At 51.1% G+C, this 23,101-nt stretch overlaps 2 protein-coding genes across 2 annotated transcripts in view; both read right to left on the bottom strand.

Annotated features, from left to right (window-relative positions):
• Window positions 1-988: 988 nt before the first annotated feature.
• Window positions 989-7,309, bottom strand: Syt5 (synaptotagmin 5). The gene is made up of 8 exons (XM_052180415.1): window positions 7,183-7,309; window positions 6,523-6,695; window positions 4,337-4,456; window positions 4,039-4,206; window positions 3,544-3,711; window positions 3,159-3,276; window positions 2,255-2,388; window positions 989-1,506 (listed from the first exon to the last, which is right to left on the bottom strand). Exons 1-8 carry the CDS (start codon window positions 7,259-7,261, stop codon window positions 1,306-1,308), a joined length of 1,161 nt encoding a protein of 386 aa, XP_052036375.1. The 5' UTR covers window positions 7,262-7,309; the 3' UTR covers window positions 989-1,305.
• Window positions 7,310-9,459: 2,150 nt separating this feature from the next.
• Window positions 9,460-23,101, bottom strand: part of Ptprh (protein tyrosine phosphatase receptor type H) — a 40,688-nt gene continuing 27,046 nt past the window's right edge. Inside the window, exons 10-20 of the mRNA XM_052159371.1 lie at window positions 22,425-22,691; window positions 18,899-18,977; window positions 18,754-18,801; window positions 13,889-13,979; window positions 13,011-13,101; window positions 12,367-12,443; window positions 12,122-12,256; window positions 11,748-11,870; window positions 11,049-11,209; window positions 10,145-10,280; window positions 9,460-10,055 (exon numbers count right to left, since the gene is read on the bottom strand). Of these exons, the coding sequence (XP_052015331.1) occupies window positions 9,891-10,055; window positions 10,145-10,280; window positions 11,049-11,209; window positions 11,748-11,870; window positions 12,122-12,256; window positions 12,367-12,443; window positions 13,011-13,101; window positions 13,889-13,979; window positions 18,754-18,801; window positions 18,899-18,977; window positions 22,425-22,691 (1,373 nt within the window). The 3' untranslated portion in view covers window positions 9,460-9,890. The remainder of the gene's footprint in view (window positions 10,056-10,144; window positions 10,281-11,048; window positions 11,210-11,747; window positions 11,871-12,121; window positions 12,257-12,366; window positions 12,444-13,010; window positions 13,102-13,888; window positions 13,980-18,753; window positions 18,802-18,898; window positions 18,978-22,424; window positions 22,692-23,101) is intronic.

Here is a 23,101-nt window from a genome sequence, read left to right as displayed (position 1 = left end):
GTTGTGCGCCACTATGTGGGTGCTGGGATTTGAACTCAGGACCTTCAGAAGAGCAGTCAGTGCTCTTAACCACTGAGCTGTCTCTCCAGCCCCAGGGTGGTGACAAGTTTAAGACCTGTCTAGGCTACAGAGTAGGTTTAAGGTGAGGCCAGTCAACTTAGGTAAAAAGAGGGCTAAGTGTGAGGATCAACGGTAGAACGATTCCCTAGAATTCTCCTGTGAGAGGCTGAGGGTGTGGCTCAGTGTTAGAGTCCCCACCTAGATTGCTCAGTTAGGGGGTCAAGAGTGGGGCTTAGAGGTAGAATATCTGCCTAGAATCCCCCAGTGAGGGGCTTGGGGCATGGTTCAGTGGGAGAGCTCCGCCTAGAACCCCCCAGTGAGGGGCTGGGGGCGTGGCTCAGTGGTAGAGCCCCTGCCTAGAATCCCCCAGTGAGGGGCTGGGGGCGTGGCTCAGTGGTAGAGCCCGGCCTAGAATCCCCCAGTGAGGGGCTGGAATCCCCCAGTGAGGGGCTGGGGGCATGGCTCAGTGGTAGAGCCCCGCCTAGAATCCCCAGTGAGGGGGCTGGGGGCGTGGCTCCATGGTGGACTCCCTACCTAGAGTCCCTCAGGGAGAGAGTGGGCCGGCAGTCCAGTGATCTACTCCTTACCTGGCTGGTGAGCCCACGAACTTATTCATGGGTTAGGGAATTCTCCCTGTCTCTTCACGGCAGTCACACAGCAGGTGTTACTATCACAAATTTGTCTGTTTGTTTTCTTATGAGAAAACCAAAGTTCTGGGGGGGAAACTGGCTAAGTCTGTGAAGGGGTGAGTGGTAGGTAGTAAGAGTGTCCAGGGAGTCCAGCGTGGCAGGCCCTGGCAAGCCTTTGGACCTGGAGATGAGCTTCCTTCTTGGTTCCAGCCACTGTGCCCTGCCCCACCACACCCACAGCCACACCCACAGCCGCACCCACAGCCATCCAGGAACACTGGGGCCACGCTTCTGAGCTATTGATTATTTATTTGGCCCCAGGAGCAGTACAGGGGTCAAGCTGTGTGGAACAAGCTAAGAGACTGGGAGAAAGGGCGTCAGAGGCTTCACAGCTGATTGTCAAAGCAGAGGGTAGGGCCCTGGGGCTGGGAAGCCAAAGGCCACAGCTTCCCCACTTCCCCACAGGATCGCTGCGGTTTCTGGGCGTGGGAGTGGTACCGGAAGTCGGAAACATTTCCAGTGTGGAGGTAGGAATGAATGCACTGTCTGGGGAGCAGGGAGAGGGATAAGGGCTGGGAACGAGGGATCTGGAGGTCAGGGGCTTGCTTGACGGGAATCAGGGTGCAGGTATTGGCCTGGCTCTGTCGGGGGGCTGCAGAGAGTGCCACTGGGCGATGGGCCGCCTGGGGTTGGCCAACATGTCAGCCCAGTGCCGTAGGCCGGCCCCACCGACAGCCGCGCCCACCGCCACTCTCCCGATGGCCTCATTCTTGCCCAGTTTGTCATAATCCAAAACGGTCAGCTCCACCTGGACTTTCTGTAGCGGTCACAGAAAAGAGGGCAAGAAGAAGAAGGCATGGAGAGAGGTGCACGGGTCATCAGCCAGGACATTTTTTCCCCTGTGACCAGGCTATGTAGAGACACGGCTTCAGGAGTCTGGGGCAGTTGGAAAGGACTAAAAGGTGCCCAGAAGCTTTTATTCCTTTGAAAAGTGAAGTCTTCCTTTCTTTTTCGGTTTTAGCGTCTTACTGTGCTATATAGAGCAGAATGGCCTTAAACTTATAGAGTTCCCATGCTTCTACCTAAAGAGTGCTGGGGTTAAAGGTGTGTACCACATCATCTTGTTTAAAACAAACTTCTACAATGATAAACTCTGGATCCATTGTCCAGAGGTTGGTCAGGGCCTCCTTAGAGATCAGGGCTCAGGAGAGAGGTAAACAAACAAGCCTTTGATATGAGTGCTACAACAAAGCCATAACCTGGTCAGCCCTGTCTCTAACGAGCACATAAAGGCTTTTTCTATAGGAATTGGAATGTCTGGGCTTGTTGGGGGCAGGGCTGGCCGGGGACAGGAGTCCTGTCCACACTTACAAGTCTTGCTTAGTGGAGAGCACGCCTGGCCTCCTGGTCTCCAGTGGAGGAAATGGAAATGGAACATCAGACCTCAGACCTTAGGATCTGGCGACTTCAGTGTACACTGGCTCCTTTCCCTTTGCCACTATCACCCTTGGGGGGCTCCTGTGGTGGAGCCATCCTGGTGGACGCAGGGGCGTGGCTGCACTCACCTGCACCTGGTCACAGGGCACCTCAAAGCTGAAGGCCTCGTTGTAATAGGGGTTCAGGGTGTTCTTCTTAATGGTGGTTTTCTTCTTCCGAACCTTTTTACCTCCCTGGAGCAGGTGCACCTTGACATACGGGTCTGGGGAGAAGAAGGTGTCTTTTAACACCCCACTACCGGGCTCATGGGGATCAGGCCGTAGGCAAGCAATGAGGACTCTCCTTTGGACCTCCTTAGAATCACCTCCACGTACCCCTCAGACCCCTCTTTTCCAGATCTGTGTCATCCCACAGCAGTGTGGGGTTCTTTCTACTCCCCTAAGACCCTCCAGCCAAGAATCCTAGGCAAACACATGCCCTGTCCTGATTGTTATCGTTTGCTTGCAGATTTATTTACTTGTCATGTATACAGCATTCTTCCTGCATGTGTGCCTCCAGGCCAGAAGAGGGCGTCAGATCTCATTACAGATGGTTATGAACCACCATGTGGTTGCTGGGAATTGAACTCAGGACCTTTGGAAGAACAGCCAGTGATCTTAACCTCTGCGCCATCTCTCCAGCCCTGGGGCATTTTCCTAATTAGGGATTAATGTGGGAGAACCTGCTCACTGTCGGTGGTGTCAACCCTGGATAAACAGTCCTAGCTGGTATAAACAGGCTGAGAAAGCCATGGGGAGAAAGCCATAGGGACTCCCTGGCCCTCTGCTTCAGTCCCGACACCACATTCCTCGCTGTGTTTGATTTCTGGCCCTGACTTCCTACAATGATGAAATGTGACTTAAGAGTTGTAAGATGAGATAAACCTTTTCCTCCCCAACTTTCTTTTGAACATACTCTTTATCACAGCAGTAGAAATTCTAACACATACACACACACACACACACTTACATATTTTTTTTGTTTCTCACACACCTGAGAGTCCTCCTACATCCATCTTCTTCAGATTTTTAGCTTCCAGGACAATGACGGTGAGCTTTCCGGCCGTGGGGACATAGCGGAGAGAGAAGCAGATATCCCCCAGTTTCTCCTGCTACAAGGAGAAACAGAACCTATCACTTAAGTCGGGCCATTGCTGCTGCCCCTTGCTCTCTGGCTTTGAAATGGAATGCTCCGGAGTCAAACATCAGGGTTGTCAATTCCTAGGAGCCAGCTAGCTAAGCCACCGGGCATCCGTGCAAAAAAAAAAAAAAAAAAAAAAAAAAAAAAAAAAAAAAGGGGGGGGGGGGCTTGCAGACTTCCGGAAAGTCTGTGATCTGATTGGTCCAGAATAGGGATAGGCGGGGCTGCACATGCTTACCTCCTCTTTGGGAGCCACCTGCAGCTCTCTCCAGACCTGCACTGGCCGCCCCAGGTTCACTGAACTCATAGGCACCCGCACCTCTCCGATGGCATCATTGCGGGAGAAGCGATCGAAGTCATACACCGCCATGACCAACACTCTGCCCCCTAGCTCCACGTATGGGACCTAGTTAAGGGGAATACAAAGGGGCGGGTGGGAAATCAGGGAGGAAGTGTAGGATGGCGTATTCAGGTGGAGGTAGGGTAGGGCAGTGAGGCTCCCGCGACCTCAATAAAGTACGGGGTCCACACAAATAGTGATATTCAGCGACCAAGGCAATTGATTGACAGTGCTCTCGGGGATAACTTTAGCTTCTCATGACCTACACAAGCTGGCGACTGCAACCTGAGCTGTGTCTTTTTTCAGGAAAAGCTGAAGGGGTCAGTCCTTGGCAGTCCAGGGGTTACATGTAGGCCAAGGACCATGGGGCCAAGACGACAGACAGGAACTCACCTTGAAGGCAAACGTCTCTCCAAAGTGTGGATTCAGGGTCTGCCTATGCACCTTGGTCTCATGTCGCCTCCGCTTGTCTGGCAGCAGGTAGACACTAACATAAGGATCCGAGGAGCCTCCTAGGTCCAACGCCGCCAGGCCCTCCGCTTGCAAGATGCCCACCAGGAGCTGCAGGTGTCGAGGCACAGCGTGAGGACTCCGGTCTCAGCCTTCCTCCCACGGAGTCTTCCACCAGGAAGGGAGGACGGGCGTACCTGAGACCGTCTCCCTCCAAAGCACCCACCCTCCTTACACCCACCTGGCCAGTCTGGAAGTCATAATCCAGCGAATACTGCAGCCGGCCTAGCTGGTGTTTGTCTGATACCTGCTGTCCTGGCGTGGACGGTGAGGGGTCCAGTTCCTCTATTTCAGGCTGAACCTAGAAAGCCGGGGGCGGGGAGGGGAGGCAATCAGGTGGAACTGTCCCCTGAAACTAGTACCCTCCAAGCTCAGAGGCCTCAGGAGGCTCACAGATCCTTCCCTCAAGTCATCAACGACTGTCTCAACACTGGTTTGATTAGTAATGTCTGGAATGAGACGGGGTAGGATAAAGGCAGCATATTTATCAGCATTTGATTAGTGATGTGCGCTATGACACAGTGAGACACAGCTCTGGGAGTGTTTATTTCTCCACATCTTAATGAATATGGAGATGACAGTACAAATCACCACCATTGATATCGTCACAGGAAAATATGCAGGAGAGATGGTGTATTTACCATGTGCTTGGCATTTAGCACATAAGTGTTGTTGCTTTTAACCTAGGCCATTAATCCTAAAGCCTAGTGTGAATCTCGTCCACCAGAGATGAGTAGAAAAGCACCAAGGCCACCTTTTTAGGCATCCCAACTCACTAGATCTGTGTGACGTTACATCCAGAATTTACATTTCGACAAAGATGGACTTGATCCTGACACAGGATGGCTTAAATGATAGGAACATAGGAACGGAGGCTAGGTTCCAGGACCCCAAAGGGAATCCTCATAGGTAATAATACGATAACAGCTACTTGTTGAGCAAGGAGGGGACACGTGTGTTAATTACCAGGAACTTGAGGTTCAGAGAACAAACATGTAGTTCCAACAGATGAAAACTGGTCCTCAGGGTTGGAGAGCCCGGACTGCCTGGCCTGCATGCCACTCTGCACTCGGAGGCCTAACATTCTACCAGAGTCTTTTGTTATCATTAATAATAATGATAATTATTGCCCTGGTACTCTTTCTGTAGAGTTCTGCAGAGAGGCTGACTTCAAACTCAGAGATCTACCTGCTTCTACCTCACTAGGGCTGGGATTAAAGGCGTGTACCTCCACCATTCAGCTGTCTTTTTTTTAAATGATTTTTAAGATTTGTTTTTATTTTATTTATTTATTTTTTGTTCATTTTATTTATGCGTGCTCGGTTGCATGTACACCTGTTGGCCAGCAGAGGGCGCCAGACCCGTTTATAGATGTGGCTGCTGGGAATTGAACTCCAGACCTGGAAGAGCAGCCAGTGCTCTTTACTGCTGAGCCATCTCTCCAGCCCTGTCTTCTATTTTTTTTTTTACCACTTATTTTTATATCTTAAATTATGTGTGGGTGTGTGTCTTCATATGGACATGTGCATGTGAGAGCGTGGGGTCTAGAGGCACTGGGTGCCCTGAAGTGGGCGTTACAGGTGGTTGCGAGCCACCCTACATGGGTGCTAGGGACAGAACTCCGTCCTACAGAAGAGGAACACGCTCTCTTAAGCACTGATACATCTCCCTAGTCTTTTATTTTTGAAGAGTCCATCTAAGTCCTTTATTTATTTTCTCTCGTTTATTTTCCCATTCTCTCATTCTCTCTCTCCCCCCGCCTCTCTCTCTCTGTGTGTGTTGATGTATGCCTGTGCATGTTGGTATACACAATCTATTCCTGTGTGTGTGGTAGCTGGAGGTCAACATTGAGTGTCTTTCCCTATCACTCTCCACCTTATTTTTTTTGAGACAAGATCTCTCACTGACCGTAGAGTTTACCACTTCTGCTAGACTGGCTGGCCATGGTGTTCCAGAGATATGCCTGTCTCTACCAGCCCCAGCCCCACACATCTCCAACAATAGGAGCGATAGACACGCACGCAGCCAGCCTCTCAGCCCTGATGTTTTGTTTTGTTTTGCTTCCTTTTGATTGAGACAAAGTCTCACTTTGTAGCCCAGATTGGCACTGCAGACACTATGTAGCGCTGGTTGACCTTGAACTCACAGTGATGCTACAGTCTAGTCCTCCCCAATTGCTGGTCCTGGCTACCATCAAATCCAGCTCAGCAAGAGAGTTCTCATTGACAGTTGCTAGCTCCGATCCCCAGAGTCTAGTGGATAAAGTGGGATTAAGAAGTGAAGGGACCAAGGACAGAGGATAGCTAGGACATTCAAGGGTGGGGTGCGTGCAAAGGGAAGGACTGAGAGGGCTGGGCTGGGTCGCACCTTATCTATGTAACTCCGGCCCAGCTCCTTCACTTCCTGAAGATGGACTTGGGCTTGGGCCTGACTCTTTTTGCCTAACCGTCTCCGACAGCGCTTCCGGTAGAGACAGAAACAGGTGCTGAAGACCAGGAGGCCTGAGCCCAGCACGATGGTAGCCAGGACCCAGGCAGGCACTGCAGAAGGATGAACACGACATGTATCGAAGCACGGGGAAGATAGCTAGCTAACTCAGTCTTGATTCCAAACAGCAGCTTGAATCTAGCCTGGTTTTTCCTACACCAAACTCCATTATATTTTAATTCTAATCTTCTTTCCAACCAATCTCACCTATAAACCTCAGTTTATGCCCTAACCCAAGCTGACATGATTTGTCTTTTTATTATCCTGATGTCTCTACACCCATTTTCATTTCTGCTCACCCGCTATTGCTTTTAGAAGCTTTGCTCCCTGCTGGGCCTCATTCATGCACTCCTAATCCCATTCCATGCCACACCCGGGATCCATTTCTGGTTTTTCTCACTATTTCAGAGTCTCGCCTGGGATACCAGCCCACAATCCATGCCGGATTTTCCAGCCTACCCACCCAAGTCTTTGCAAATGAGACCCTTCTCTGGGGTTCCTTGCAGGCTTTACCCTGGGACTAGCGCAGGGTTTTCTTACCTGCGCCCTGCCTGATGCGGCTGGAATCTGGAGGTGTCTCAGGCGCTGGAGACCCCGGGGTCGGGGGTTCCGGGAACATGGCGTCGGGGTCCTGCGGTGCTTCCTGTAGAGGTACCCAAATACCCTATCCCCCACCCCACTCCTACCCAAAGCATCCAGTGAGTTTTCTCACGCATCAAAGAACCCTAAGTCCCTTTTTTTTTTTTTTTTTTTTTTTTTTTTTTTTGGTGCACACTAGGAGTTAATTTCAGCCTCTCCACGCCAAGGGCGGGCTTTGGGGGACCCGATTCCATCACAAAGAATTACTCCCTCTTCCCAAGGGCTTGAACCGGAAGTGGGCGCAGGCAGGCGTGGGAACCAGCAGACCACTGTTGCCCTGAGCGACCGCCAGGCTCCAGGCAGGGTGATAGCAGTGCTGGTTGCTGGGCAACGAGCCTGTTGCCAAGACAACGGGAGAGACTGACGCACAGAAACGAAGTGCGGGCGGTGCCGGTGCATGGGACCCAGGTCCGGGATCCCTTGGCCCAGCGAGGGCGGCCTGTGATCTGTGCATCCACAGCGCCTCCTCCCTCCGCATGGGACCCCTTGAACCACCACCATTCTTGCTGGTAAAGTGGGGGACCTGCCCCGGCACCTCTGCTGGGCCTCCACATCCTCTTCCTCATGAGTCTCGCGCGCGCACCCTGACTCTGCCTTCACACCTGTTCTCGTGACCGCCTCCGCCTCCACTTCTTTGTCGACCCCAGATGGACATCTCCCCGCTTCTGTCCCCCACCACCTTCTCTCGCCCGCGCCTCTACTGCCCTCTGTTGTCTAGCCGGTCTCTCTAGGTCTCTCTGCTTTTTTGACTCCCAACCTACTCCCTTTGTTTCCACACCTGTCTCTCCTCTCCACGTAGCAATCTCATCGGTTAGGGCTTCAACCTGCCGCTCAGGGTTGACCCCTGTCAGCGACCCTCCTCGACCCCTCCCACACACGCAGGTCCCCCCCACGAGCGGGACTGAGGCTGTGGCTTGGACAGAGGGTCCCAACAGCTCCTACCTGCTAGGTGGCTGCACAGGACCCTCCTGGAGGTGCTGTAGGCTGCCGGGACCCCGCCCCCAGCACGTGGGTGGATGGCGCTGTCCCGGGTGTGCGGATCGCACAGCTTGGCAGGGTGGGGGCGCGGCTGAGCCTAGCCCAGGCTAATGTCCGTCCGTGTCCCTGTGTGGGAGCGAGCGCGCGCGAGTGTGTGTGTGCATATGTGTGCGTGCGTGTTCTGCCCCGAGAAGGGAGAACGCCCTGCTCCGCCCCTAGGCCCGCCACACCCGAGAACCACCATGGCGCCCACGTACGTTGATCTTAGTACCCTAGAATGTTCTGACGTCTGGCTAAGTCATCGGACATCCACCCTGAGAACCAGCCCCCGCAACACACACACACACACACACACACTTTTTACAATGCAAATAACTGGATTCCAGAGCACTTGGTTTTAGAACCTATGAAAACCCTCTCTGGAGACCGGAGCTACCCAGATTCTCAAGGCGAAGGATTGGAGCCGCCAGCATCGCTGCTCTCAGACATCGTGTTCTCTTTACCAATCCCAGGAAACCAACCTTTCCGTCCCTGGCTGCAGCCAACACGCAACTTCTTGTGTGTGAATGTGCTTGCTCATGTGTGTTGGTGTGTTTAGTGGTGGTGCACGTGTGTACATGTGTGCAAAGGTCAGAAGACAACTCCCACGTTTTCCAAAAAATTAAATTACAGTTTTTATTTGTATGGGGGAATGGGTATGTGGGGGTCAGAGGACAGTTTGAAGGCCGTTGGCTGTCTCTCCTTCCACAATCCGGGTCCTGATGGTGAACTCAGGTCAACAGGCTTTGCACGAAGGGTCTTTTCCAGCTGAACCGTCTCGGTATCCCTGTCTATACTGTGTTGTGAGACGTCTCTCGCTGGCTTGGAACACTGGCCATCAAGCCCCAGGGATCAGCCTGTGAGGGTTCCTCAGCTCTGCCACTACAAACAAACCCCACCACACCCAGCCTCCTCCACAGGGGCTCTGGGGCCCGAACTAGATCCCCATGTTTCCAAAGCAATCGTTTTACCAACAGGCCTATCCTCCCAGCCCAACTCCTGTACTTTTTACAGGGTGGTGGAATATAATGACCTCCATAGATGTGCGGAACCCCCTTTCCCACCCCAGTGTTATCTCCAGAGACAAAAACCCATTAGCCACCTTTGGGGAGAACAGTTTAATAAATTATATAGAAGGAAAAATGTACAGACATAGGCACAGGGAGACCAGAAAGAAGCAAAGGGACTCCCTTCAGCCTCGGAAGAAAGGATTTGGTTTCTGAGGTGAAGGGTGGGGAGGGGCAGGTACCTGCCTGCCCTCTCCTCCTCAGGCAGGAGAATTCCAGACCCTGATTCCTCCTTCTGCATCCAGGTTCCAGCCTGTGTCTTTGAGAGCCTGTATACCTAGGCCATATCTATCTCCACTCAAAGAACAGGAAACCTACTGTTCACCCCTGTCCCCCGGCTCCACCGCTCACAGGGCTCAGAGCTGAAGTACATCAGCTCCTTCCTGCCCTTGGACCACAGGAAATGGGTTTCCTCCTCCCGTGGGGTTGGGAAGCTAGGACTCCAATCCTCAGTACTCTCGGAGGTCGAGGAATCTGGGCTCCGGCACAGGTCCAGATCCGGCCTGAGTATTTCTGTGTCTAGGCTCAGCACCCGGAAGACGAGACCTCAAACTCCTGGGCCTTGACGGCAGCTGCATTCTCGTAAACTAAGCTTGCCACGTTCTCATACACTGCCTCCTTTGGAGAGAGGGCGCGAGCTCTCTTCTGGAGGGATCTCAAGATGCACTGGTGGAGAAAAACGTACTGGGCCTGCGAAGGATGGATTCACAGAGTGAGGGGTGCTTCCTGAAGGGGCCCCTGTCCCCCGCAACATCCGTGTTGCCCCTAAAGCTCTTCACCTCTGTCTGCACCATCAGTGGCCGGCTCTCTCTCATCTTCTTCACGAAGCTGAAGGGACCCACGAGCCCCTCACACTCCAGCTGCCGCAGCAGGACGTCCAGGGCGATGAGGGTGCCTGTTCGGCCCACACCAGCACTAGGCAAGGGACAAGACAGGGGGGTCAGGCATCCAGGGCCGGGACGGGGAAAGTCTGGAGTTCTGGGTGCTGAGACTGCACGGTTTTGGAATACCCATAGTGCGGTACCCGGTACGACGGTACGACACAGTTTACTCTGGGATAGGTAGCGACCAAAGGAGATCGGCGACTGAGCCTGGGGGGTCCCCACAGCCATTGGGCATCTAATGTGAACTCTGCTTCATCTTTTCCCAAGCATGAAAATAAGATGTATCAGCACACCCACTTTACAGATGACAAAATGAAAACTGAGGAAAGGGAAGTCTGTCCCAGGCCATGCAGCTAATAACAGGTCTGGAACTGAAATTGACAGAGGTTTGGTTTTGTTTGTTTCTTGTTTTGTTCTGTTTTCTGTTTGTCCACACAGGGTTTCTCTGTGTAGCTCCAGCTGTTGGGGAACTCTTTCCGTAGACCAGTCTGGCCTCAAACGCAGAGAGATCTGACAAATGCTGCCTTCTAAGTTCTGAGACTAAAAGTGTCTGAGGTTTGGATTTTTTAAACTGAGTTTCTCCATACAGTCCCAACTGTCCTGGAACTCAGTCTCAGGACTGGGCTGTCCTAGACCCCCACACCTCTGCCTCCAAGTTGCTTGGATTAAAGCTATGCTACCACGTCCGCCCCAAATTGCTTTTAAAAGTTATTTTACTTTTAATTATATTTATGTGTGCATGTCTATGATGGATTCTAAGTCCCTGGGAACAGGGACAGAGTCACGGGGCGACACTCACCTGCAATGCACAATGGGTGGACCTCCATCCATGGTCTGATCCAACCATTGCCGAAGCACCTTTTGGAAAGCCAGCAAGGGGTCTGGGGAGTAAGGAACTCCATGATCTGGCCAGGCCGAGTAGTGGAACTGGCGCACAGAGAGAGTCTGCTCTTCCTTCATCTGAAAGGAGGTGAGGCCGAGGAGAGGCTGAGGTGAGGCCGAGGGGAGGCTGAGGAGAGGCCGAGGTGAGGCTGAGGTGAGACTGAGGAGAGGCTGAGGTGAGGCTGAGGAGAGGCCGAGGAGAGGCTGAGGTGAGGCCGAGGTGAGGCTGAGGAGATGCCGAGGGGAGGCTGAGGAGAGGCCGAGGTGAGGCTGAGGTGAGACTGAGGAGAGGCTGAGGTGAGGCTGAGGAGAGGCCGAGGTGAGGCCGAGGAGAGGCCAAGGAGAGGCCGAGGTGAGGCTGAGGAGAGGCTGAGGTGAGGCCGAGGTGAGGCTGAGTAGAGGGCGAGGAGAGGCCAAGGTGAGGCCGAGGAGAGGCTGAGGTGAGGCTGAGGACAGGCTGAGGTGAGGCCAAGGGGAGGCTGAGGAGAGGCTGAGGTGAGCCTGAAGAGGGGGTGCATAGAGGCTCCAGAAGTCTCTATGCCTGATCGGGGATCCTCTGGGACACACGCTGCAGGGAGACCTCTTGAGGGGTTCCGGTAGGGTGAGAGGGACTCACGTGGAAGAGCTGAAGATGCCTCACTGTCCAGTTTTCTGTCACCTCCTCACTCATCAGAGTCACCTGCAGCTGCCCGTGAATGCAGGGCTGAGCGTCCAGGGGCCAGTAATGCTCACACTTCACCTGGGAGGGCAACAAGGACACTCAGCAAAGAGCAGTGCACTTTTTGTCTGGTGTGTGTGTGTGTGTGTGTGTGGTGGTAGTGGTGTCTGTACCCTGTGGGGAATGAATATGTCTGTGTGTGCATGTAGATGCGGATGCCCGGGGCTGGAATTATATTGTGTAGAAGGAACTGCTCCCAGGTAGTGTCTGGGTGGGGCTGGGTCAAGGGTTGGCGCTCAGGGGTTAGCACCAGAGCAGAAATCTCTTCTCACCCGTCCAGATTCCATGCAGTTGGTCAGCATGACCAGGGTGTGGCTCTGCTGTTCCCACACCATTCGCCAGAAATCATTCACGGTGTGAGGCAGCGGACCCTGGGTTGCAATGAACTCCTTGGTGCTCCAGAGACCCTAGTTGAGAGGAAAGCAGGCATGTCAAAGGGAGGTCATCAAGTAACCACCCGTCTTCAGTTCTGCATCTCTCTAGGCTCCCTGAGTACCACACCCTGCTGCCACCTTACGGGCATAAAGCTGGCGTTGATATAGTCGGAGCCTGGTTCCTCATGGAGGGGCTGCAGGGGAACCCGGGACCAGTCATCTAAGAAAACACACCAGTGTCAGCAAGAAAAAGCAGCTCCAGTCAATGCAAATCTCTCTCTCTCTCTCTCTCTCTCTCTCTCTCTCTCTCTCTCTCTCTCTCATACACACACACACACAAAGAATAGAAATTAAAAATAAAAGTTTTGCTGGGCGGCGGTGGTGGTGGTGGTGGCACACGCCTTTAATCCCAGCACTTGAGAGGCAGAGGCAGGGGCAGGTGGATTTCTGAGTTCAAGGCCAGCCTGGTCTACAGAGTGAGTTCCAGGACAGCCAGGGCTACACAGAGAAACCCTGTCTCAAAAAATCCAAAAAATAAAAATAAAAAAATAAAAATATAAAAGAAATAAAAGTTTTAAAGTAGCTAGTGACTGAAGAAGCCATTTGAGGTTGACTTCTGGCCTCCACAAACCTAGATGCACATGCTTTGAGACAGAGACAAAGACAGACACCACATACACATAGAACTGGAGACAGACAGACAAACAGACACACAGACATTCTCCCAGGAATAGGGTTCTGGCTGATTTCATGGAGGCAGATGAAGGTGCAGACACCAGGGACTCACAGGGCAGTACATTCCTGTAGCGGTTCTTGGCCATGTTCTCCAGAGCTGAGGCTGTCATCTGGGACTGCCCTTGGCCCTCCAGAGCCAATTGCTAGAGGCAGAGAGACAGAGAGAAGGTTCAAGATGTTGGATTTTCCTTTGCCTTCCTTCAGCGCCCTCGCAACTCCACGTGCCCTCTTCTCTTTATCCACTGAATCTCAGGACTCACAAAACATTGGCGATATATGACCCTCCACCTTGGGATACCTGTGAGGATTTAGTAGAATTGGGGGTTCCTCATACAGATGTGCTGGGGGACGTGTCGGGGTCCTTCTGTTATTAAGCCAAGTATCCATCATTGTCTTAGAGTTTTGGAGAGTGGGAAATAAACATTCCTGACAGTTTCTGTATGACTGAAAACAATAGGCTGAGTCTATGGCTCAGCTGGTGGTGTGCTTGCCTAGGCCCTGGGTTCTATCCCCGGCACAGGATAAACCAGGGGTGCTGGGGCACACCTTCAATCCCAGCATGTAAGAGGTTAGGGGGACGACTGTAGGTTCAAGGTCATCCTTGGCTATATACCATATTCCAGGCTAGCCTGGAATACATGAGACCCTGTCTCCAAAAGGAGGTGAGGGTTATAGATGGTCTATAACATATAGACCTCTATAGCAGCTTTTGGTTGCTGGAGAAGGAAGAGTCATTTTCTTCAGTGCTACAGTCACTGTTAGGTTGTTGTTCATGCTGTAGTCAATAAGCCCTCCCCCAGCGTTTTGACACCGAGGCAGGAGGAGCTCCGAGAGCCAGCCAGGACTACGTAATGAAACCTGTTCTCTAAAATAATCAGACAAGAGAGAGCCACAGAGGCGACCAGCTCTGATACATCTGTTCTTACTCACCTGATACTCCTCAGCAAATCCATAGTTGCTGTCCTTTTCATGCTCCCTGACATGGTCAGCAAAGTCCTTGGCCAGAATATCCCCTGGGAAGCTGTGGTAAAGCAAACAAGGACTTGGCTTGGAGAGATGGCTCTGTGGTTAAGGTCACTGGATGCTCTTCCAGAGGTCCTGAGTTCAATTCCCAGCAACCACATGGCAGCTGACAACCATCTGTAATGGGGTCTGATGCCCTCTCCTGGCACACGGGCATACATGTACACAGAGCACTCATATGTAAAATACATTAATAAATAAAAATTCAAATAAAAAAAGACTTTAAGCACCTTGGGACTGGCAAGCAGTCTCAGCAGTTAAGGGTCCCAACACAAAGCCTGACTGCTTGAGTTCCATCTTTGGCAGCCAGAGCTGGAAGGAAAGAACCAACTCCCCTGGGTTGCCTTCTGACCTCCACAAACCATATATACTCATGAAACATAAAACGAGTGAGGCCCGGTGCATTTGGAAGACACAGGCAGGCAGATCTCTGTGAGTTTGAGGCTAGCCTGGTCAATGAGGTGAGTTAGCATGATTTCGATTTAGTTGTGCTCTGACTAGAATACTCTTAGGGAAAGGTGTCAACGATTATCACTGACTCCTCTGCATACACAGCACCGTGGCTTCGGCAGCCCTAAGGTGCAAGCAAGTCAAGCATCCATCAGTGGCGTGGCCAAAGGCCCAGTGTTCACGACACTGAGGCAGGAGAAGCACCAAGAGTTTAAGGCCAGCCAGGACTACATAATGAAAGCTTGCCTCTGAAAATAATAGTACAAGAGTCACGCAGGTGGTGCACGCCTTTGCTCCCAGCACTCAGGAGGCAGAGGCAGGCAGATTTATGTGAGTTAAAAGGACAGGGTTAGGTCAACGAGATGGCTCAGCAGGCAAAGTCACTAAGTCACTACCCTATCAACGTGACTACCCCAAGTTTGATCCCTAGGACCCACATGGTAGAAAAAGAGAACCAAGTCCTTCACACACATGTGATGACCACCAACATGCATGCACACCATTAACTGGAATTTAAGATCTGTAATGCAGCAAATATCCATCAGTGAACAAGTGGATAAACTAAATGTGGTCTATCTATACAACACAGTATTATTCAGCCTTTAAAAGGAAGAAGATGGGGCTGGAAGGATTGTTCAGTGGTTAAGAGCACTGGCTGCTTTTGCAGAGGACCTAGACACACACCTAATGACTCTCAATCATCTACAACTCCAGTTTCAGGGGATCCAGAACTCTCTTCTGTCCTCTGCAGTACTGGCCATACATGCAGGCATGTATATATGTTTTACACATAACACATAAGAACAAAATAAAATCTTAAAACAAACACAAAGCCTCTCCAAATCCCTCCCTTAGAAGCAAATCGGTATCCTTGTTTTCTCTTGCAAACCTCCACCTGACTGAGTCCTGACACATCTCTGGTCACTCCCTAACGCCCTTCCGTGTAGTCACAGTGTAGCAGGAGAGTCCTTGTCCGTCTACCAAGACTGGTCTCAGTCCTAGACGGAGTAACTCCACTTGCAGCCATTTGTCTGTTCTTTATATTAGACGTCCACAAAGCACACAAAGCACACTCCATCATTGCACAGTGTGACAGAGTGAGACTGCTGGGATACCTCACAGAAGCCAGGACTCACCAACTTTCCCAGAGCTTGTGCCTTTCCTTACTGCTGCCTGTCGACACTTCTGCTGTTTGAACACACGGTGGCATGCAAGGGCTAGGTTTAGCATTCACTCTAGGAATGCCTGATGGTAGGTGCAGAAGTGACTCTTGGAGGGCACAGCTTTTTTTCTATAGGCAGCCAAGGCTCTGCAGGTGCTCATCAAGCTGTGCTCGCTGGAGCGCTCTGGGCTTGTGCTGCCCCTATTTGGAAGCAGACCTTTCTTTTCCAAGCCCCTGATGAATTCACAGGACACGCATGAGTGACTTCAAATCTGTGCTCGCATTCTTTTTAACTGGGTTCGCTTTCCTCTAGCAGTGTTTTGTTGTTGTTGTTGTTTTTGGATTTAGTTTTTTTCGAGACAGGGTTTCTCTGTATAGCCCTGGCTGTCCTGGAACTCACTCTGTTGACCAGGCTGGCCTCGAACTCAGAAATCCGCCTGCCTCTGCCTCCCAGAGTTCTGGGATTACAGGTGTGTGCCACCACTGCCCGGCTAGCAGTGTTTTTTTAATTATGTGTTTTATTAGTGTGTATTGGTGGAGTGAGGTAGGGGAGCATGCATGTGCCCTGATGCGTGGAGGGGGGGGAAGGGAGTCAGAGAACAACTCCTGGGAATCACACTTTCTTCCTGCAATGTGAATCCTTCGAACTGGACTCAGGTCCTGAGACCCCACAGGAAGTACCTTCCAGGAGGAACCGTCTTGACAGACTGCCTTCAGTTGGTTTTGTTTTTATTTATTTAGGTTTGACTTTTGTTTCTGAGATAGAGTTTTACTGTGGAGTCTGGACTGTCCTGCATCTCCCTATGTAGAGCAGGCTGGCCTCAGAACTCACAGAGATCAGCCTGCCTCTGCCTCTGAAGTGCTGGGATTAAAGGCGTGCACCACCAAGCCTGGCCCCTCTTCTACTGTCTTAATACTGTCTAGTGTGTTCCTCAACCCCCCTCTCCTCTCTTCTTGCTTTATCTGTCTCCACACATACATCTAAGTCTAGAATCTCTTGCCTTTCAGCAATTCCTGGTGCTAGGACACAAGTCGAGTTTGATACCTAAGATCCACATGTAGAAAGAGAGAACCAAGTCCCACAGTGGTCCTCTGACCTCCTCACATGCACTGTGTTGGAGAGAGAGAGAGGGGGGGGGGAGAAGAAGAAGAAGAAGAAGAAGAAGAAGAAGAAGAAGAAGAAGAAGAAGAAGAAGAAGAAGAAGAAGAAGAAGAAGAAGAAGAAGAAGAAGAAGAAGAAGAAGGGAAGGGAAGGGAAGGGAAGGGAAGGGAAGGGAAGGGAAGGGAAGGGAAGGGAAGGGAAGGGAAGGGAAGGGAAGGGAAGGGAAGGGAAGGGAAGGGAAGGGAAGGGAAGGGAAGGGAAGGGAAGGGAAGGGAAGGGAAGGGAAGGGAAGGGAAGGGAAGGGAAGGGAAGGGAAGGGAAGGAAGGAAGGAAGGAAGGAAGGAGAGAAGAGACAGTTGGGATAGGGGACTGGAGAGATGGCTCAGTGGTTAATAGAATTGGTTAATAGAATGGTTAATGGTTAATAGTGGTTAATAGAATGAGTGACTTCAAATCTGTGCTCGCATTCTTTTTAACTGGGTTCGCTTTCCTCTAGCAGTGTTTTGTTGTTGTTGTTGTTTGTTTGTTTGTTTGTTTGGATTTAGTTTTTTCGAGACAGGGTTTCTCTGTATAGCCCTGGCTGTCCTGGAACTCACTCTGTTGACCAGGCTGGCCTCGAACTCAGAAATCCGCCTGCCTCTGCCTCCCAGAGTTCTGGGATTACAGGTGTGTGCCACCACTGCCCGGCTAGCAGTGTTTTTTTAATTATGTGTTTTATTAGTGTGTATTGGTGGAGTGAGGTAGGGGAGCATGCATGTGCCCTGATGCGTGGAGGGGGGAAGGGAGTCAGAGAACAACTCCTGGGAATCACACTTTCTTCCTGCAATGTGAATCCTTCGAACTGGACTCAGGTCCTGAGACCCCACAGGAAGTACCTTCCAGGAGGAACCGTCTTGACAGACTGCCTTCAGTTGGTTTTGTTTTTATTTATTTAGGTTTGACTTTTGTTTCTGAGATAGAGTTTTACTGTGGAGTCTGGACTGTCCTGCATCTCCCTATGTAGAGCAGGCTGGCCTCAGAACTCACAGAGATCAGCCTGCCTCTGCCTCTGAAGTGCTGGGATTAAAGGCGTGCACCACCAAGCCTGGCCCCTCTTCTACTGTCTTAATACTGTCTAGTGTGTTCCTCAACCCCCCTCTCCTCTCTTCTTGCTTTATCTGTCTCCACACATACATCTAAGTCTAGAATCTCTTGCCTTTCAGCAATTCCTGGTGCTAGGACACAAGTCGAGTTTGATACCTAAGATCCACATGTAGAAAGAGAGAACCAAGTCCCACAGTGGTCCTCTGACCTCCTCACATGCACTGTGTTGGAGAGAGAGAGGGGGGGGGAGAAGAAGAAGAAGAAGAAGAAGAAGAAGAAGAAGAAGAAGAAGAAGAAGAAGAAGAAGAAGAAGAAGAAGAAGAAGAAGAAGAAGGGAAGGGAAGGGAAGGGAAGGGAAGGGAAGGGAAGGGAAGGGAAGGGAAGGGAAGGGAAGGGAAGGGAAGGGAAGGGAAGGGAAGGGAAGGGAAGGGAAGGGAAGGGAAGGGAAGGGAAGGGAAGGGAAGGGAAGGGAAGGAAGGAAGGAAGGAAGGAAGGAAGGAGAGAAGAGACAGTTGGGATAGGGACTGGAGAGATGGCTCAGTGGTTAATAGAATTGGTTGGTCTTCCAGAGGACTCAGGTTCAATCCCCAGCGCCCACACCCGCATGGCAGCTCACCACCATCTGACCTGTAACTCTAGTCCTATTGGGATCTAATGCCCTCCTATGGCCTGCTCAGGCACCGAGACTGTGTACAGTGCACAGACATACATGCAGGAAAACACTCATACACATAAGTTAAATTCATTTTAAAAAATTAGGCTGAATATCAATTTTCAAAGAATAATAAGCAAAAATTTTAAAGAAAAAACCAATTGACTCCCTGAATGGGCTGTGGACCATGGCAGGGGTCACAGGTCACTCCTGAGACTTGGGTGAGGAAACTAAGTGGTCCTACCCTCTGGTCTGTCCAGTGAGCAGCAAACTTGCCAGTGATCCCCTGGGACGCCCTCCCCCCCCCCCCCAGCCTCACTCACCTGAACACCAGATCCTTGGACACTTCCTTTGGCTGTCTCTTCTTTTTCCTGGAAGAGAGACACTGTGAAGCTGGGAGCCTGAGCCCAGGACCAGGGATCCTCATCTTCCCTTCTGGGTCGCCACCAGCCCTGTTCCAACACTCACCTCCTCTTCAGGAAGGCAATCAGCAGGCCCACCAGGATGAAAAGCAGGAGGATGCCCACAATGGCTCCGACAATGATGGCTGCCGTGAGAAGCAAAGGGAGAGACACTGGTGACTGTGGGCATGTGCGTGTGCGTGCGTGTGTGTGCGCGCGTGCGCGTGTGTCCGTGTGACAGGGCATGTGTATGCAGAAGTCACAGGACAGCTTTTTATGTGGTCAGCTTTCTCTCTTCACCATGTGGACCCCAGGGATTGAACTCAGGTCTTCAGTCTTGTGAGTTATGTGTCTTTATCTGATGAACCAGCTTGCTGGCTCAAAGCCCAGGTCTTGTCTACAGACTGGCTATTTCCATCCTCAGCTAGCTGTATGGAAAGGCTCACAGGGAAGGTGGAGAAAAAGGAAAAGACAACCCTTCTCTGCAGACCCAAATGTATTATTTTTTAATGTTCTCTCTCTCTCTCCTCCCTCCCTCCCTCCCTCCCCTCTTCCCCTCTTCTTCCCCTCCTCTTCCCCTTCCCTCTCTCCCCCCCCTTCCCCTCCCCCTCCCCTCCCTCCCCTCCCCTCTCTTCCCCCTCCCTCTTCCCTCCCTCTTCCCTCCCCCTCCCCTCCCTCTTCCCTCCCCCTCCCCTCCCTCCCCCTCCCTCCCCCATGTATGTATGCCAGGGTGCACATGTGGAAGTCAGAGGACAACTTGAAGGAGTTGCTTCTCTCCTTCCTCCATGTGGGTTCCTGGGGTTGAATTCAGGTCAGCAAGTTCCTTCACCCTATGAGCCATCTTGCCATCTCAAATTCATTAAAATACATCATTTCTTCTTTTACATTTGTGAGTATGTGTAGCTGTGTACATGTGAGTATAGGTGTCCTTAGAGCCCAGAAGAGGGCATTGGAGACCCTGAAAGAGGGAGCCTAGGATGAGTGCTGGGAACCAAACTCAGCCCCTCTGCAAAAGCAGTGTAGACTCTTAGCTGGGCGTGGTGGCCACGCCTTAAACCCAGCACTTGGGAGGCAGAGGCAGGTGGATTTCTGAGTTCGAGGCCAGCCTGGTCTAAAGAGTGAGTTCCAGGACAGCCAGGGCTATACAGAGAAACCCTGTCTCAGAGAAACCAAATCCAAAAAACAAAAGAAAACAAAAAAAAAAAAGAGACAGAGCACCTATCTGGTTCCCAACTCCAGGTCGTAATGCATCCCCAAGGGGAAGTCTAGGTAGCTAGTCACATCATATCCCCAAAGTGGAGAACATCAGAAGCAGAGCGCAGTGAACTGATGTAGGCCAGTGCTCAGTAAATGGTCTCCATTCCATTCCTAAACAATCTAGGATCCCCTACTCAGGGACTGGGGCCATCCAAAGTGCTACCTGCAGTGGGTGGGACTTCCCAGAACCAAGGCACCCACCCAACAACAAGCGGACCACTGGTTGGCCTAATTAGACAGCCAACCACCACACACTCCCTCATCCTTTCAGCATCACATCCCCAAGGGGAGGGGCTTGGTCTTCTCAGAGGTTTGCTTGCCAAGGAAAGAGTACCTAGCAGTGGAGCTCTCCTGACATCTAGTACAGCTCAAGGCCTTGGTTGTTCCTAGGCTCGGATGGGCACAGCTCTCCTAGGATCTGTCCTTAGATACTCAGTCCTAGTGGAGACCCATGCCCATTAGCCTCGGAAGCCCGAGGCCGCAGCTGCCCAGCATTGCTGGTTGTATAGAGCTGGTGGTCAACAGATTCCAGTGGGAATATATGAGTCCTTTCTGACAGTTGTGTGCCTCACCAGCTTGGTCCCTCAGCATTGGGCGAGAGACTTTGTGCTCTCCAGAGTGCTGGTTTGTGAAAGGAGAAAGACTCCCAAGGAACAGATCGGGACAAAGCCAAGTTCAGCATTGCATCCACTTCCGCTGTCTGACAAGAAGGTCACCTAGCAGGACTAGAGGACTCCCAGGAAGGTGAATGATGTGTACATTCAAAAAAGTCATGGTAGGGCTGTCAAGATGGCTCAGTAAGTTGAACCGCTTGCCGCCAAGCCTGGTGACAACGTCCACATGGAAGAAGGAACAAGTTGTCTTTGACATCCATACATGCAGAGTGTCATGTGTTTGCACACCCCCCAGCCCCCCAATAAATAAATGGAATACATCTTTTTAAAAGAAAGATTAGAGATAAAAAATATTCTGAAATTAAAAATCTGAGAATGCAGCTGTGGAGAGATGTGGTTCAGGGTGGAAAGCACTGGTTGCTCTTCCAGAGGACCTGGGTTCCACAGCCAGAACCCAGGGCAACTCACAACCACGTGAAACTCCAGTTCCAGGGAATTTGATGCCCCTTTCTGGCTGCTGCAGGTATGACATGCATATGATATACAGCCATTCATGAAGGCAAAACACTGTACAGATTAAAAAGATAAGCCGGGCGGTGGTGGCCCAAGCCTGTAATCCCAGCACTCTGGGAGGCAGAGGCAGGTGGATTTCTGAGTTCGAGGCCAGCCTGGTCTACAGAGTGAGTTCCAGGACGGCCAGGGCTACACAGAGAAACCCTGTCTCAAAAAAACCAAATCAAAAAAAAAAAAAAGATAATAAATTATTTCTTTAATTAAAGAAAATTGTTCTCAGACCAACGGTATTGAAAGCTACAATGGTGTTGGAAATACACCAACGGCCTGAAAGTGGTGTGATGACTTCAAGTGAGTGAATTGTGTGTCCGATCAATTTTTTTTTAAGATTTATTTATTTATTTTTATGTATATGAGTACACTGTAGCTGTACAGATGGTTGTGAGCCACCATGTGGTTGCTGGGATTTGAACTCAGGACCTTTAGAAGAGCAGTCAATGCTCTTAACCGCTGAACCATCTCTCCAGCCCCTGTGTCCGATCAATTTTATCTCAAGAAAGAAAGCTGTCTTAAGGAAATCGGTGAGTCAGCTCAGCTGGTAAAGTGTTTGCATTGCAAGCATGATGACTGAGTTTCATCTCAGAAAGAACCAGGCTTGGTGGCACATGCCTATAATATCAGACATGCAAGTGCTTGGAGCTGGCTGCTCTGGGATCCAGGTCCCTAGAGCACAGCTGTATTTGGTCAATGAGAGACCAGGTCTCTATAAGAAGAAGAAAAAAAAACTGTATGTGGATCTGTGAGATGGATCGAGGGGTGACCGTGCTCACCATCAGGCCCAAGGACCTGAGTTAGATCCCTGTGACCCCCGTGGCAGGAGGAAATAATGGATTCCCGCAGTTCGTTCTCTGACCCGTACATGTGCACTGTGGCACACACACAAATAAATAGTAAGTAAATATAACACAAAAATGTTTGATGTGGATGCTACATGAACCATACCCAAGATTATCCTCCGGTCACATGCATACACACGTGTGCACGTGAACCTGCACGGACATGTACCCACTCAGAAAGAGACAGAGACAGCGAAATCAGAAAACAAAAGGCAGACAGACCAAAACAAAACAAAATAAACAACAACTAGCAAACAACACAGTCCATGGCCTCTCGTCACGGCACGGTTTGTCTCTGGGGCCATCTACTCACCTGTGCTCTCTGTGTGGCACGTTGTAGAGACAGACCGGACCTTCAGGTCATTAAAGACCGTCGTGACGGTGGCTGTGTAGGACTGAGCTGGATCCAGATCTGACACGGTCACGCCTTTCTCACACAAAGATCGACTTTGGGAGCTCCGTTGCCTGCCCACTTCCACCTCAAAGTCCTCATAACCCCCAGATGGGCAGGACCAGGTCAGGATGACCCCATAACCCCCAGAAGTGCTGACGCAGGAGATGATATTGACAGCAGCTGGCGCTAAGTAAAGAAAACGAGAGGAATCAATAGGACACACCCACCAAAGGTGGTTGGGTTTGCACACCCAACTCTCTGAGAACTAGCCCATCCCTTCAAACTCAAAGACCTCATCTTGGAGCCAAAGTCCTTCGAGACTACAACCCCCACAATGCCTTGGACTCTATATCACTGAATGTATAAGGTCACAACCCCATGGCATTATGGAATTTGTAGTCCATTCACATTTTTTTCCTTAAAAAATTAGTTAAATGTATGCAGTACTACTGTCTATACTGGAGCCAGAAAAGGGCATTGGGTCCCCTCCACTTAAGTTAAAGTGTGCACTCTCCCCCGCAGCCTTTGAGCTGGAATTCCAGACTTCAGAGCTAGCCACGACCTCCCCACCTAGGGTAGAGCTCTCGGACCAAGGT

Source organism: Apodemus sylvaticus, chromosome 1 (assembly GCF_947179515.1).
Source record: "Apodemus sylvaticus chromosome 1, mApoSyl1.1, whole genome shotgun sequence".
In the NCBI taxonomy this organism is placed as follows: domain Eukaryota; kingdom Metazoa; phylum Chordata; class Mammalia; order Rodentia; family Muridae; genus Apodemus; species Apodemus sylvaticus.
Note: the sequence above shows the minus strand (reverse complement) of the source record. Positions and strands in the feature narration are given on the sequence as shown.